At 38.2% G+C, this 14,056-nt stretch overlaps 1 protein-coding gene across 1 annotated transcript in view; it reads right to left on the bottom strand.

Moving 5' to 3' along the window:
• ESRP1 (epithelial splicing regulatory protein 1) overlaps positions 1-14,056 on the bottom strand; it is a 43,758-nt gene that overhangs the window by 3,564 nt on the left and 26,138 nt on the right. The window contains exons 13-14 of the mRNA XM_087825278.1: positions 11,248-11,416; positions 5,421-5,571 (exon numbers count right to left, since the gene is read on the bottom strand). Coding sequence (XP_087681404.1) covers positions 5,421-5,571; positions 11,248-11,416 — 320 coding nt within the window. The remainder of the gene's footprint in view (positions 1-5,420; positions 5,572-11,247; positions 11,417-14,056) is intronic.

Raw genomic sequence — 14,056 nt, 5'->3', positions numbered from 1 at the left:
CCAGGCCTGAAGCCAGGAGTTCTGGCTCCCTTGGTCAGCTTGGGCAAACGTATGGCTCTGACAGGTGTCTGGCCACCCTGGGTTTAACTTGCCCGTCTGTCAGGTGGAACCATGGGGACCTGCCCTGATGCCTCACAGGGCTACGTTGAGACTCAGATGGGGTTGTAGGTATAAGAGTGAAAGCCACTCTGTTGGTGTAAAATATGAGTTGTGATGTTAAGTTTGATATTTAGGTGAATGAGAAAAATATGTAAATATATAATCACAGTATAAAGTTAAGGGGAAAGAAACAAGGTCTAAAATTGCATGAGGGCATCCAAAAAAAAAAAGCTGAAAGAAAATATTGTGGTTATTTCTGGATGGTGGGATTATTAGCGTTTCCTTTGAACCTGTCTATACGTTCCCAATTCTTTATAGTGAGCCCATAATACTTTCATGATTCTTACCTCCCAGGGTTGTTGAGATAACCTATGCCAAGTATTTCACACAGTATCCTGTGTGATGTTTTACAATTCTCAATATAAAGGCAGATGAATCTGATGGGTTATTAGAAAAAGAAAACTCAGGTATCTGGATTTTAGCAAAGCACCTGATTTGTTATTCTACCATGACCCCAAATATATAAGCCTAAGATAGATTTAGAGGCAACCTTTAGAATTTAGGACATTTCTAACGTAGCGTCAAAAGGTTCCACTTATAATCACTTCTTATTCAATCTACTCATTTTTGGACAGCTAGTATGCTTACCGAATTCACAGACAGCGTTAAGGGCTGTGAGTAAAGAACATATGGAGAGACAAAGTATGAACCCAAGCAGTATCGACAGGCTAGGATAGTGTGTTCTTGCCACTGTGCACTACACTAGGAAACACCCCATTCCCACCGCTCAGGATCTGGGCACGATGCTCTCTGAAACCTCACTGAAAGTGGCAGAGGATCATCACTTCCAACCCAGACCTGGAGTTTCCACAGCTTCCGAGTGAGAAGGTAAGACCTCAGTTGTAATTTCTCAAGGGCAACACTGTCCTGGCAACCCCGACTTCAACATAGAATCCATACGGTTGAAGCCCACAGAGTCCTCAGCCATGAAAACGTTGGCAGAATTCGAGAACAACGTGTCAGCGAGCCCATTCCAGCAAACCCAGCGATGAGAGAGAAAGAAGGTGTCCCTAATCTCCACCCCAGGAGCCTCACCCAGGGCGCACTGCCCTTTAAGGAAAGGCTACAGGCTAGCAGAGAAAAACAGACAACTAGCTACCTTCAAAAAAGCTTTATCGGGGTTCCTTCCCTGACAAAGTTTTAGAAGAAGAAAAAGATATGACACACAAACCTTGCAGTCATTTTGGAACAGGTCAAGTTCATACTCTGGTGAACCTCAAAAACATTACACTAAGCGAAGAGCTAGTCATGGAAGGACACGTAGTGTGTTGTTCCACGTATGAGGTTACTGGAATAGTCAAATTCGTAAGAACAAAAAGAAGAATGGCAGCTGCCAGGAGCTGGGGGAAGAGGGAAGTGGGGATTTACTGTTTAATGTAAACAGAGTTTGAGAATATGAAAGAGTTCTGCAGCTAGATAGTAGTGATGGTTATACGACATGTGAAATGTACTTAATGCCACTGAACTGTACACTTAAAATGCTTAAAATGGTAAATTTTACCTTATGTATATTTAAAGTCACACACTATATAATTCCATTTATATGAAATATCCAGAACAGGCAAATCCATAGAGATAGGAAGCAGATTAGCTGTCAGGGTTTACGAGGAGGGAAAACAGGGAGCTAAAAATGTATCGGAACTAGACAGAGATGACTGCTGTACAATCGTGAACAAACTAAACACCACCAAATTGGATACTTTAAAATGATTAATTTTGTTATGTGATTTTTACTTCAATTAAAAAAAAAAAAAAGCATTCCTAACCTATAGTCCATATGAGCTATAGCAAGTGAATTTCCAAATTAGAAAGTTTCCCCTTATGCCAAATCACATACTGTTACCCATAAGTGTTGCTTAGATCTACCTACTTAGATGACAACCTTAACTGCAGTCTCCATCCCTTCCAGGATTTCTGACACCTACGTCGCACTAAAGAAAAGAGGAGGCCTCTCACCTGATTCCTAAAAGAACACTTGCAGATTCCTGACCTCTATTTGGCCCTTTATAATTTACCTTTTGTATCACAGAGCCTTACCTTCTTTTCTGAGGATGCTCTAACTGCTGGGACCCTTAAATACAAACCCATTCTTTGGGTAGAGTCCTGGCCTGGTCATTTGTGTGTACAAGTCCATCCTCGGTTGCATACTACAATGCAAGTTAAAACAAACAGGGTCAAAGGATGGACAAACCGTCACTACGGATGGTTAGTGCTTCAACTGAGCAGATCTACCAACAGAATTATAGGACATTTAGACGACAGAAAACAGGTTAACACTGGTACAAGTCACACACATTAACTGTTAATCCCAAGTCTTCATTTGTTACTTAACATGTCTAAATACCTTAAAAATCCCTTCTAGGAGGAAAGTTAGATTGAACATATGGAAGTCAAGTTAAACACACACACACACAGCACCATACCACAGTAAACAGCACCAAACACTTCAGATCCTGCTAAGAGTACAGTTTCCATGATACCACAGGTATGACTAGATATCAAATATTTAAGCACCAACTATTTGCAAGGTATAGTAAAATAAGCCCAATATGGGCTAACAACTGTCAACTTTAAATCGTATTTGATGTACCTGTAACACTGATCTAATCTCAGTAGGAGAGCAGGTAAAACTCTGAGCAGTGAAAGGCCCAAAGAGATAATGATGTGTCAGTACTTGAAGGAGAAACAAAAACTAGCACTTACTGAAAATGCAAAATCTTTGACAGTAAAGGGATGAAAAGAGCAAATGAAAGACGTGAAGGGAATTCCTTAAGGATTCTTGAGAGTCCATTTCAGAATGATAGACCCATCAACTAAAATATAGACACAGGTTTATTTTCATTACCAGAATGGCACTCTCAGCATCAAATGTTCTCATGGTAGTTAGTGATCTTGCTTAGGCCACCAGAATTCTTCCCTTTGTGGAAACCCTGCCCTTTGCAGCTTTTGCACCCCGACCCTCACCCTTAATGAAGTATGGAAAACTTACGTTGGAATAGTTTTATAGAAGGAATTGTGCTGAGAGTAGGGGAAACATACCTCCAAAAGCTGTACTTAAAGAGAACAGAAGTATAGAGAATGACATATACATTATACCAAGATGTATTTTTTAAAGACAGAATCAAACTACTGAGAGATTTCATCCCCTCAACCAATTATCACCAAGGACTTGCTTAATATAAGTAAATTATATACTTATACAAAAGATTTTGAATGCATGCATTGTAACTATCTTAAAGCTCAAATTACTGAAGATGACACTGGAATAATTTTATATACTGAACTGAAAATTTGAGGTTCCTATATAATCCTAATTCATTGGGACAATTCATAAATTCCAGGCACTTCAGAAATGAAGGTCAAATGCCTTGAGATGAAATCATTTTGGACAACCTTTCGGCTTTTGATATCAGATAACTCTACCCCAACACTGATGGCTCCTTAGAAGCTACTGGAAGATAAACTGCTGCAGACTGAAGTTATTTTATCACAATTTAGGAGCATGCCAATATTTTAGCCACAAATCTAGAAATAATTGTTATTACTAATTTGTGGTAAAATAAATACCAACAAACGCCAGCCATGGCACTCTTAGTAATAGCAGCAATTTTGCTTAATCTCATAACCAACTTATGTGCACAACTGGCAATTCCGTTCAGTGTGAATGTAAAAGTTGATTCATGAAAATAAAAAAGAAATTAATTCAGCTCACCACTAGAACCTAAAAATTTGCTTGTACTTTGTAGAATTGAAAAATAGGGGAAAATACAAAACTCAAATGTTTGCTCCTCAAGATTAAGCAACCTTTTTAAAAGCCTTTGATAAAACTCTCTATTCCTTTCATAATCTAATGAATGAGATACGAAATCTGAAAAGTAACTTTAAAAAAAAACCTCTGCAAGGGCTTCTTCTGCCAGGCAGCTTAATTGTTTAGGAAAGAAGCCAAGTATCTACTGCTCTCTGAAAAAAAAAATCATACTTCTGGGAGGAATGTCCACCTTCATTTAGTTTTTCAATCAGACACAGATTTTCCTCATGTCAGAAAATAGCCTTTGTATGTTCAAAACCTTTAGGATCATTATGGTAACGTGGTAGATCTGGGGCATCTCCAGTGAGATAATTTTAGTTGAGCTCCACAATTCTCCATGATTCATGGACACCAAGCTTATAAACCCATGCTAACAGCAAAACAGCCTCTGCAGGCACAAGCCTTAAAATGCTGTACCGTAAACGACCAAGGGCTATTTTAGGATTTGATAATTATGCTTCTCAACTCTAAAGACTCAAGCAAAGTTCAGCTCCAAGAAGAAAGACAATTTTTGCTATTAGTGCAATTAAAAGGCTGTATGATAATGACTTTTAGATATAGCAAGAAAGAAGAATCCAGGTTCTAGGTATAATGTGATTTACGGAAAGGTGTCTGCTCAGATGAGATGGCAATGAGGAGATTTTGCTCATTGTTAAAGAAAAATCCCATTTTTTCAGCTTAAGTCAGAAAACAACTGATGGATACAGGCAGTGGTAGAGAAACTGACAAGAGTAATACCAGTTTCACAAGAATCAACCTGCAGATCATTACATAAAAGGCTCACTGGGCATCCCACAGCTCATTTTAAGGAGTTACCATCTAAAAACTCATGGGGTCTCCTTTGTTTTATCCAGGATAGGCAGAGAGACCTCTGACAACTTTTTAAATATTCAACTTCAACACCATGTTTAAGTATTTTTCTGTTAGTCAAGAATTTGACTTTGGCCCCAGCGGGGTGGCTTAGTTAGAGCGTCATCCCGTACACCAAAAGGCTGCAGGTTCAATCTCGGGTAGGAGGCAACAGATCCACATTTTCCTCACCTCTCTCTCTCAATAAAAACAAACAAACAAACAAATATATCCTTGGGTGAGGATTTTTTTTAAAAAAGGAGCTTGACTTTGATAAAAAATCCTTAGCGAATCCTACTCTAGATTGAAAGACCCACACTGCTCTAGGTCCTAAAGAGCTTTTCCGAAAGGGCACCAACAGATTAAGTTGAAATAGTAAAAATAGCAAGGAAACGCCCTAATCTTGTCAAAGGGATGAGTCTGACGTTGGCACTCACACTAGTCCTCCAGGCGGACCCTGGCTCATTTTGCCTCTATAAGCCATCTGGTAGCACTTGTACACACGCGAGTTTCAGAGAATCGGTTTCTTTCCTGGCTGCATTCTTTAGGCAAATCAACTCAAGTATTAAGGGCACTGAATATTTTTCTTCTTCAAGCTACTGACCTGGTAACCTTGGAAGAAGTTAAGAATTTCCTTAACTCCAGTATTGTAGGCCAGGCCCTGCATTCTGACCACCGTGCCAGGCTGAGGTGGGACACTGCTAAGATTAGCAGCTGAAGGGAAGTAGCCAAGATTATTGGGCGAACCTGGGGGGCTAAAGGAAGAGAAAGTACAGTGAACCAATAGGAACAGACAATGTCGAATATTTACTCTACAAACATTAGTTACTTAAGGAAACAGACTCTCACAAGGTGATCTTAGACTTCTCAGAGTTCTCTCTCCCAAGCCAGGTAAGAACACCATAGCTGTTCTGTCCCACATTTCCAGAAAAGCCAAAAGTTGAAAGGTAGAAGGATTAATGCAGAGTTAAACGCAGGGCTTCCCCAAAGATCCAGTTCTCTCTGAGATTCTTAAAGGAACAGGAAGGAGAGAATTAAGCCTTTAAGGTCACTCAACCACAAAGCCCCACTTCCAAAGCCCGGCTCATTGATGATTAACTGGCTGGTAATCAGGAATACTAAGGCAGGAAATGGCATGAATACAAAAGACTAACAAGAACCACAGCCACAGAGACCAAAGCCATTTGAAGTGGTTTTTCCAAGGAGCAGACTGTTCTACCCACACACACAAGCAAAGGTACAGCACAGCAAGCAGAGCACAATACATAGCAAATTACTATGGCACCTATGAGTTATTCCTTCCAACTTGACTAAAAAGAGAGAGGAGGTGCTGGGTAAATTGGAAGAAATTCACAACAAATTAAAACCAATCACCATTAACACAAGGGGAAAACTGATGTATGCGTCCCTCTTGGTGGATCTATAGCAATCACCCCCCAAGGAACACATACCAAGTGAACACCTAATTATTCTTCATACGGCAACTCAAGTAATCACCGTATTATAGAATTAGTTTCACCCTGTTCCCCACCCAATCTGTTTTCCACCACAATTAGTGGCCAGAAACCCATAACTGAAAATATAGGGAAAATTTTTAAACAAGTTATTAGCTTAAAGAGCAATAAAGACCCACAGTTTTAGATTATTAACCCTTATAAATCTTTCTAAGTAAGTGACTATCCCATTTCAAAGACAAGTAAACACAAAATGAGAGGCACTAAAAGCCTTTGAGCTGATCTATCCTACACAATCCTAACTAATGGGCTAATAGGAATGATGCCAGACATGCACCTAGCTCCAGACTCCATGTTTTTATGGCACAGCAGCCAGCCCTGAACAAGTCACCTGCTTGACAGCCCTGTTCTTCGGGTTCAATGACTAAACATGCCAAGTTACTCCATAAGCCATACATGCAATCATGTGTTATTTCACTTTCACTATTTCCATAACCATCATTCTGTTTCATCGTTTTAAAAATATGGGAGCCTGAAAATATTATTTGACATCAAGCTGCCCTTAACCTTTTCAGTTTCTAAAGCAGTGATCCTCAACTTGTTTGCCCGTTAGGGTCACTTGGGAGATTTTTACAACTCCCTCTGAGGAAAGCCTGTTAAAAGTCAATCCATGTGCAACTATGAGATCAGAGAGGGAAGGAGGGATGCTGTTTAGGCCTGAGTAGGACAGCCACATTTCCTCATTTTTACAGAGATAGGAACGGGAGACCAAGAGTTAAATAGTTTCCCAAGGTCACACAAACAGTGCTTCACCAAACCAAGAGAACCACCTAGACCTCTCAACTTCTAGTTCAATGCTTTCCCCCATAAAACCACCATTCATCCAAAGACCATTACCTGCTCATGTCAAATGTCTGATAAACACTAACTCGAATATTTAAAGACCACGTAATTTTATTACTAGTTACTCAGATTTTCCGAACTGGATATGGAAGTCAGTTCATTTCCATAATATACAACTTACTTCCAAGGCCCTGTCCTGGTATATTCCATTCCTTTGGCTAAAGACCACCTATAAATTAAGTGGAGGCATCTAGTAACTTCAAACGACAACTAAGATAAAGTAAAAAGATAAAAGTTATCCACCTGGAAATTCAAGGTTTCAAAATTATGTTCACCATGTATAAGGTACACATATTCCGATGAAGCCCAAACGTAACACAACCTGGATTCACATCCATATTTCTTGTACTAGGGCTACCTGCTGTATACAAAGGCACCTCAAGGAAAAGGAAACAATCTGTATAACTAACAAGGCATGCGAATAAGAATTTTCTATCAACCTACATTCCAAGATCTTTTACATTATTGAAATAACAATCAGCAAAAATGAAGTAATCTATAGAATGAAAGTGATAGGACAGAGACAAGGTAAACTTAAATATGTAGAAAATAAAATAGAATTTGCTGAAAAACTACTGTAACTAATAAACCAGTTCAGCAAGGTTACAAGATACAAGACCGATACACAAAATAAATCAACTGCATTTCTATACACTACTGTGAACTATCCGAAAAGGAAATTAATAAAGCAATTCCATTCACAATAGCATCAAAGAGACTACTTAGGAAAAAAATCTAGCAACTCTTATACACTGAAAACCACAAAACATTATGAAAAAAATAAAAGATCATCTAAATAAATGGAAAGGCAGCCCATGTTCATAAACTCTCTAAATTGTACAGATTCGATGAAATAGCTATCAAAATTCCAACTGGCTTTCTGCAGAATTGATAAAACTGAGTCTAAAACACACAAGGAAATGCCAAGGACCCAGAAAAGCCAAACTATCTTGAAAAAGATAAAGTAGGAAAACAGCATTTCTGAAATTCAAATCTTAATACAAAACGACAGTAATCAAGATGGTGTGGTACTCCCTTGATGGCAGGCAATGATCAATGGAACAGAACTGAGAGGCCAGAAATAAACCTTTACATTTATGGTCCATTAAGTTTTTACCAGGGTTCTAAGATAATTCGATGAAGAAAAAAACAGTTTTCAATAAATGGTGCTGAAACAAGGGAATATCCACATGCAAAATGATGAATTTTGACCTCTACCTTATCTTATCCTACATAAAAAAAATTAATTCTAATTTGGTAATATACCGAAATATGAGCTAAAACTGCAATATTTTTATAATATGTCATAGGAAATCTTCATGACCTTGAGTGACATGTGACAAAAGTATACATGAGAAAAGAAGAAAAATAAATTGGACTTCATCAAAATTTAAAACATTTGTGGTTTAAAGCACACTATCAAGAAAATGAAAGAGAACCCAGAGACTGGGAGAAAATATTTGCAAATCATATCTTATAAGGTCTGTTATCTAGAATATATAAAGAGGTTTTACAACTGAAAAACAGTAAGAAAAATAAGCCAATTAAAAAATGTGCAAAGGATTTGAATAAGCATTTCTCCAAAGAAAATAACTGAATGGCTAATAAGTTTCTCAAGTTAAACATGAAGACAAGATCCATGCAAAAATAATAAAAAAAACTAGACCACCTTCTTCTTTTTTAAATATGTTTTTATTGATTCTGAGAGAGAGGAAGGGAGAGGGAGAGAGACAGAAACACAGAGGAGAGAGAGACATCATGCACTGCCTCCTGCACACTCCCAACAGGGGATCAAGCCTGCAACCCAGGCCTGTGCCCTGACCAGGAACTGAACTGTGACCTCCTGGTTCCTAAGTGATGACAAGCAAGTATCTACAACCAAGATTACTCTACCCAGCAAGGCTATCATTTAAAATCAAAGGAGATAAAGAGTTCCCCAGACAAGAAAAAGCTAAGGAGTTCATCACCAGTAAACCAATAAGACAAAAAATGTTAAAGGGACTTCTAAGGTAAAAAAATACAAATAAGAAAATACAGGAAAGACAAAAATTCTCACTGACAAAGGCAAGCACATCATAAAAGCAGTTGGGGGAAAAGGTAAAGGGATTAAAAAATTTGAAAAAAGAAAAACAAATTCATAGAAACACACAACAGTATGGTGATGACCAGAGGGAAAGGGGGCTAGGGGAGGTAGAAGAGAGTAAAGGGGGAGATAAATGGTCCTGGAAAGAGATTTGACTGGGGTGATGAACACACAATGCAATGTACAGATGATGTGTTACAGAACTGTACACTTAAAACCTATAAATTTTATTAATCAATGCCACCCTAATAAACTCAACAAAAATAAGAAAGCAACAGTTTAAGGAACAAAATAAAACTACAAAAACAATCAGAAAGGAATAAAATGGCAATAATTATACACCTATCAATAATTACTTTAATTGTAAATGAATTAAATGCTCTAATCAAAAGACACAGAGTGGCTGAATGGATACGAAAGCAAGAGCTGCACATACGCTGCCTCCTAATGACCCGAACCAGATCAAAAGACACACACAGGCTGAGTGTAAGCGGATGGAGGAAGATATTTGCCAGTGATACATTCCATAAAGTGTTAATACCCAAAATTTATAAAGAACTCATATAACCCAACACCAAAAAACCCAAACAATCCGATTACAAAATGGACAGACAACTTGAACAAACATTTCTCCAAAGAGAACATACAAATGGCCAACAAAGATCTGAAAAGATGCTCACCATCACTAATCACCAGGGAAATGCAAATTGAAACAATTGGATTATCTCCTCACACCTGTCAGGATGGTCATTATCAATAAATCAACAAACCACATGTGCCAGTGAGGATGTGGAGAAAAAGGAACCCTCGTGAATTGTTGGTGGGATTGCAAGTTGGTGGTACCACTGTGGAAAACAGTATGGAGGTCCTTCAAAATGTTAAAAATAGAGCTACCATATGCCCCAGCAATTCCACTTCTGGTCATTTAGCCAAAGAAACCCAAAATGCACCCCTATGTTTACTGCAGCATTATTTATAATAACCAAAATATGGAAGCAACCTAAGGGTCCATCACTAGATGAATGGATAAAGAAGATGTGATACATATATACAATGGAATAATACTTGACCATTAAAAAAGAAATATCTTACCATCTGCAATAGCATGGATGGCCCTACAGGGTACTATGCTAAGCGGAATAAGTTAGACAAAGACAAATATGGTATGATTTCATTTATATGTGGAATCTAAAAAACAAAATAAGTGATCAGAAACAAACTCATAGATAGAGAACAAATTGATGGTTACCAGATGGGAGGGGGGTTGAAGAGGTGGGTGAAAAATGTGAAGGAATTAAGAAGTACATATGGGCAGTTATAATACAGTCAGTAACACTGTAATAATTATGCACGGTGTCAAGTGGATACTAGACATATCAGGGTGATCACTTTGTAAGTTTTATAAATGTCTAATCACTGTTATACATAAGAAACCAATATAATATTGTATGTCAACTATAACTTAAAACATTTTTTTCCCTAGAAACCAGTAAAAAAAGTTGATTCTAAGAAAGTTCTAAATAGGTCTCATTTTGGAATGTTAGTAAAGATTTAGGGGAGAAAGAACACAAGCTGTGTACAACTTAAAGTAACTTCTTATTTATTGTGGGGTAACATGAATTAATAATGCTATGTAAAACTATAATTGTCGTCATTAAGGATTTTCCTGTTTTTAAATTCATTCACAAGATACTTCCACCCTACTGCAACGATCACAGTGCCCCCCTCACTTATGGCCCTAAGAAAGGAGAAGGGGAAAAAGTAAAGTTGTATACAAAAATAGCCTAAAAGATGTTGTTAATACATGGTTAAAAAATAAATCTATTTCAGTTTGTCTTGAAACAACCTTCGTTCTTAGAGATGACCAGAAGCTACTGCCCACCATGCTAACCTTCGATGCGGCAGACAGTGTTCCTCTGTGGGCTCGGGCACTGGCTATCAAAGGCGCCTTTTGTTTCCGTGCCTCATTTCCACTTGCACCGGGGCCTTACCTGGGGTAGTATGCGGTGTAGTTCATGAAGAGCTGCGTGCCTGCCGGGTAGTAGGCTGTGGAGGGCTGCAGAGCCCGGGGGTTCAAAAGCAGAGAGGGCTGATAAATGGCAGCTTCAGTAGGAATCACCGCTGCAGGAGCTGGAAATGTGTAGGAAGGAGGAGACAGGCCTAAATAAGCAGAGAGAGACACTTTGAGACCTTTGAAACAGTTGACGCATACGTGCTAGCACTAAAGGCATAAGGTTACTATTGCATATACACGTTTTCAAGTAAGAAAGCAATTCTTCATACTACGCCAAGCAACTTCTTTTTGATTATATAGACAAAACCTAGAAGTAATCTCAGTTCTCACACTCACTCCATCAACCTCAAGAACTGTTCTCGGTCTGAAAGTTGGAAAAACCAATACCATCAAAATCTCAACTATTTCTTGACATGCGCTATTTTTTTTCCACTCTTGAGTGCCAGTTACCACAAACAAACACTTTGAGGGAAGACACATAGGGCTGACGTTTAGTATAACTTCAAACTAAAAGCTGGATTTTTTGTTTTTTTGAGAACTACACTGCTATTCCATCTTATCTACCTTACAGTACAACCTGAAATAAAATGGTTGAGGAAGCTCTTCACCAGCACCATGTATTATGCCAGAGCACAGATGGTTTCAGAGTGAACTGATATAAAAGTAGAGTAACTCTGCATTACTTCCACCTTTGAAGCTAGTCTACACCTTCAAAACTGTTAAAAAAAATTTTTTTTAAATCCAACCTGGGAATTAGCCCTGAAAAATAGAAGCGCAAGTCACCCTGAGAGTCAGCAGCTAAACTATGAACTCAGATTATATAGATAATAGAAAGAATGGAATTCCTTTGTCTCCTGGTTACCCAATGCACTTGAGTGGGATGAACACACTATCCAGGCCATCTGTACCCAACAAAAGAGGTAACTGAGAGGTTGTCTGAGTTTAGGGGTCCTAACTTTAACATTCACACCCAGAACCACCTCTTCTGTTTGAAAATAGCAGAGGCCCAAGGGATAGCTTTTTCACATGAAACTCTCTACTGTCTCCTGCAAGTCTTCTGAGTTTCTACAAGTGAATGGAGAGGAGGAGGGCAGTCCGCTGAATACGGGGACACATGTCGGCCTCATCACCTTTTGGGTACCTCATTCATACTCACCAAAAATTGAGCTACATGTTCATACCTAACATGTAGATGGATTTTTAAATTATGATTCCTGGCCTTAAAGAGTCCACACAAAAGGCAATCAGGACAAACTGAGGCACTGTAGTCATACAGAAAATTACAAAGTCTATGCACATACCCTGCTTTCAAAACTATCAATCAGTTCTTGAAACGACAGCATCTCATACTGAGACAGACATATATAGTAGGTATAAGTCTCTTCTGCCTCAAAACAAAGAAAAGTGGTAATTTTTAATAACTAAACAGATCTGGGTATTCCTCAAATGAAAGCACAGCTGCTCTCATATTCCTAAAAGAGAGTAAGACGTACGTATTCACAGGCTCAAAAATGGAGGTGACTTTAAAATGCTCAACTTTTTGAAAAGTTAAATTCCAATAAATAAATGTTTACAACTTTAAAACAATGAGATTTTAGCAGCACCTCTTTCTGAAATTCAGTAAGAAACTCCTCAGTGAGTCATAATTAGTCACCATTTTAAACTGTATTAGTCCTTGAGATTATATAAAAAAACAGTGCGATTTCTGTAAGTATTTTTTGGCTGTTGTATAAATAGGCAATCACCAAAAGTGAGCTGGGAGGCAAAAAGCAGTCCAGGAGAACAGGCATAATTAGCATGCATAAATAGAATTCTGATTTAAACTAAAAAATAAGTAAACTCTTCCACTAAAATGGCCAGTAGCCAAATTTTCTTTCTTTTTAGCTAAAATTTTTGGAAAGTATTAATAGCGAAGATATGGAAATACATTTTATGTGAAAAATGCATTTAACACTTTTATTACTTTAGTGCTTGTGAGGGAGAAAGGGGAAGAAATGAAAATCTTATGAAGAAAGTGTAATGACCAGTTTTGCACCAGGAGGAGATAAATAAAATGGTATCGAGCAGAATTTGGGTTACACGTGAAGGAGAAATTCCCTTATCTCACAATGCTTGATAGATTATCACGAAGAGAAATTGTAGATGTTACTGACATTACCAGCGGCTTGTGGACAGAATACATGACTAAGATTACTTTAAGATAACTAAGTAAACCCAGTAATAAATTTTCAAAACATGATGCTCATTAGTGGTCAACTCTTAGATAGTCACCAACAGCAAGCAGCAGTTAAATGGAGTATTAGCGAGTAGAATTCCAAGGGAAAAAAGGAGTAAGCCCCCACTGAACAGTCCATGAATAATACTTATCCAAATAGGTTTATTGGTATAGATTCCTCTCAATTAGAAAGTAATGTCCTAACACTCCCCATTTTATTGGAATCAAGCACATAATCCAGTTGGTCTGTTATCTTTGGACTGTATTCCAAGTGCTACATGCTTTTAGACATACCCAACATGCCTCCTAACAAGGTACGTCTTATTCAAAAGTGAAAACTGTGCCAAAAGGTTCAGGTTTTAACATCAGTCACTAGCCAGAGCTTGGTCTTCAGACTAAAGGGCTTATTCCTCTCAAACAGGATTCCAGATGGCTTGCACCCAGGTGCCAATGAGCAAGAGCATGGCCTGAAATTAAGCACTGATCCTGCGACCCAATGGAAACTTTGGCTAATTTATTTACGCATTTATGTTTTTTACTAACTTGCTCATTCCAGATATCCTGGAGAGCA

Source organism: Miniopterus natalensis, chromosome 16 (genome assembly GCF_054644295.1).
Source record: "Miniopterus natalensis isolate mMinNat1 chromosome 16, mMinNat1.hap1, whole genome shotgun sequence".
Taxonomy (NCBI): domain Eukaryota; kingdom Metazoa; phylum Chordata; class Mammalia; order Chiroptera; family Miniopteridae; genus Miniopterus; species Miniopterus natalensis.
This window is presented reverse-complemented; position numbering and strand designations above follow the sequence as displayed.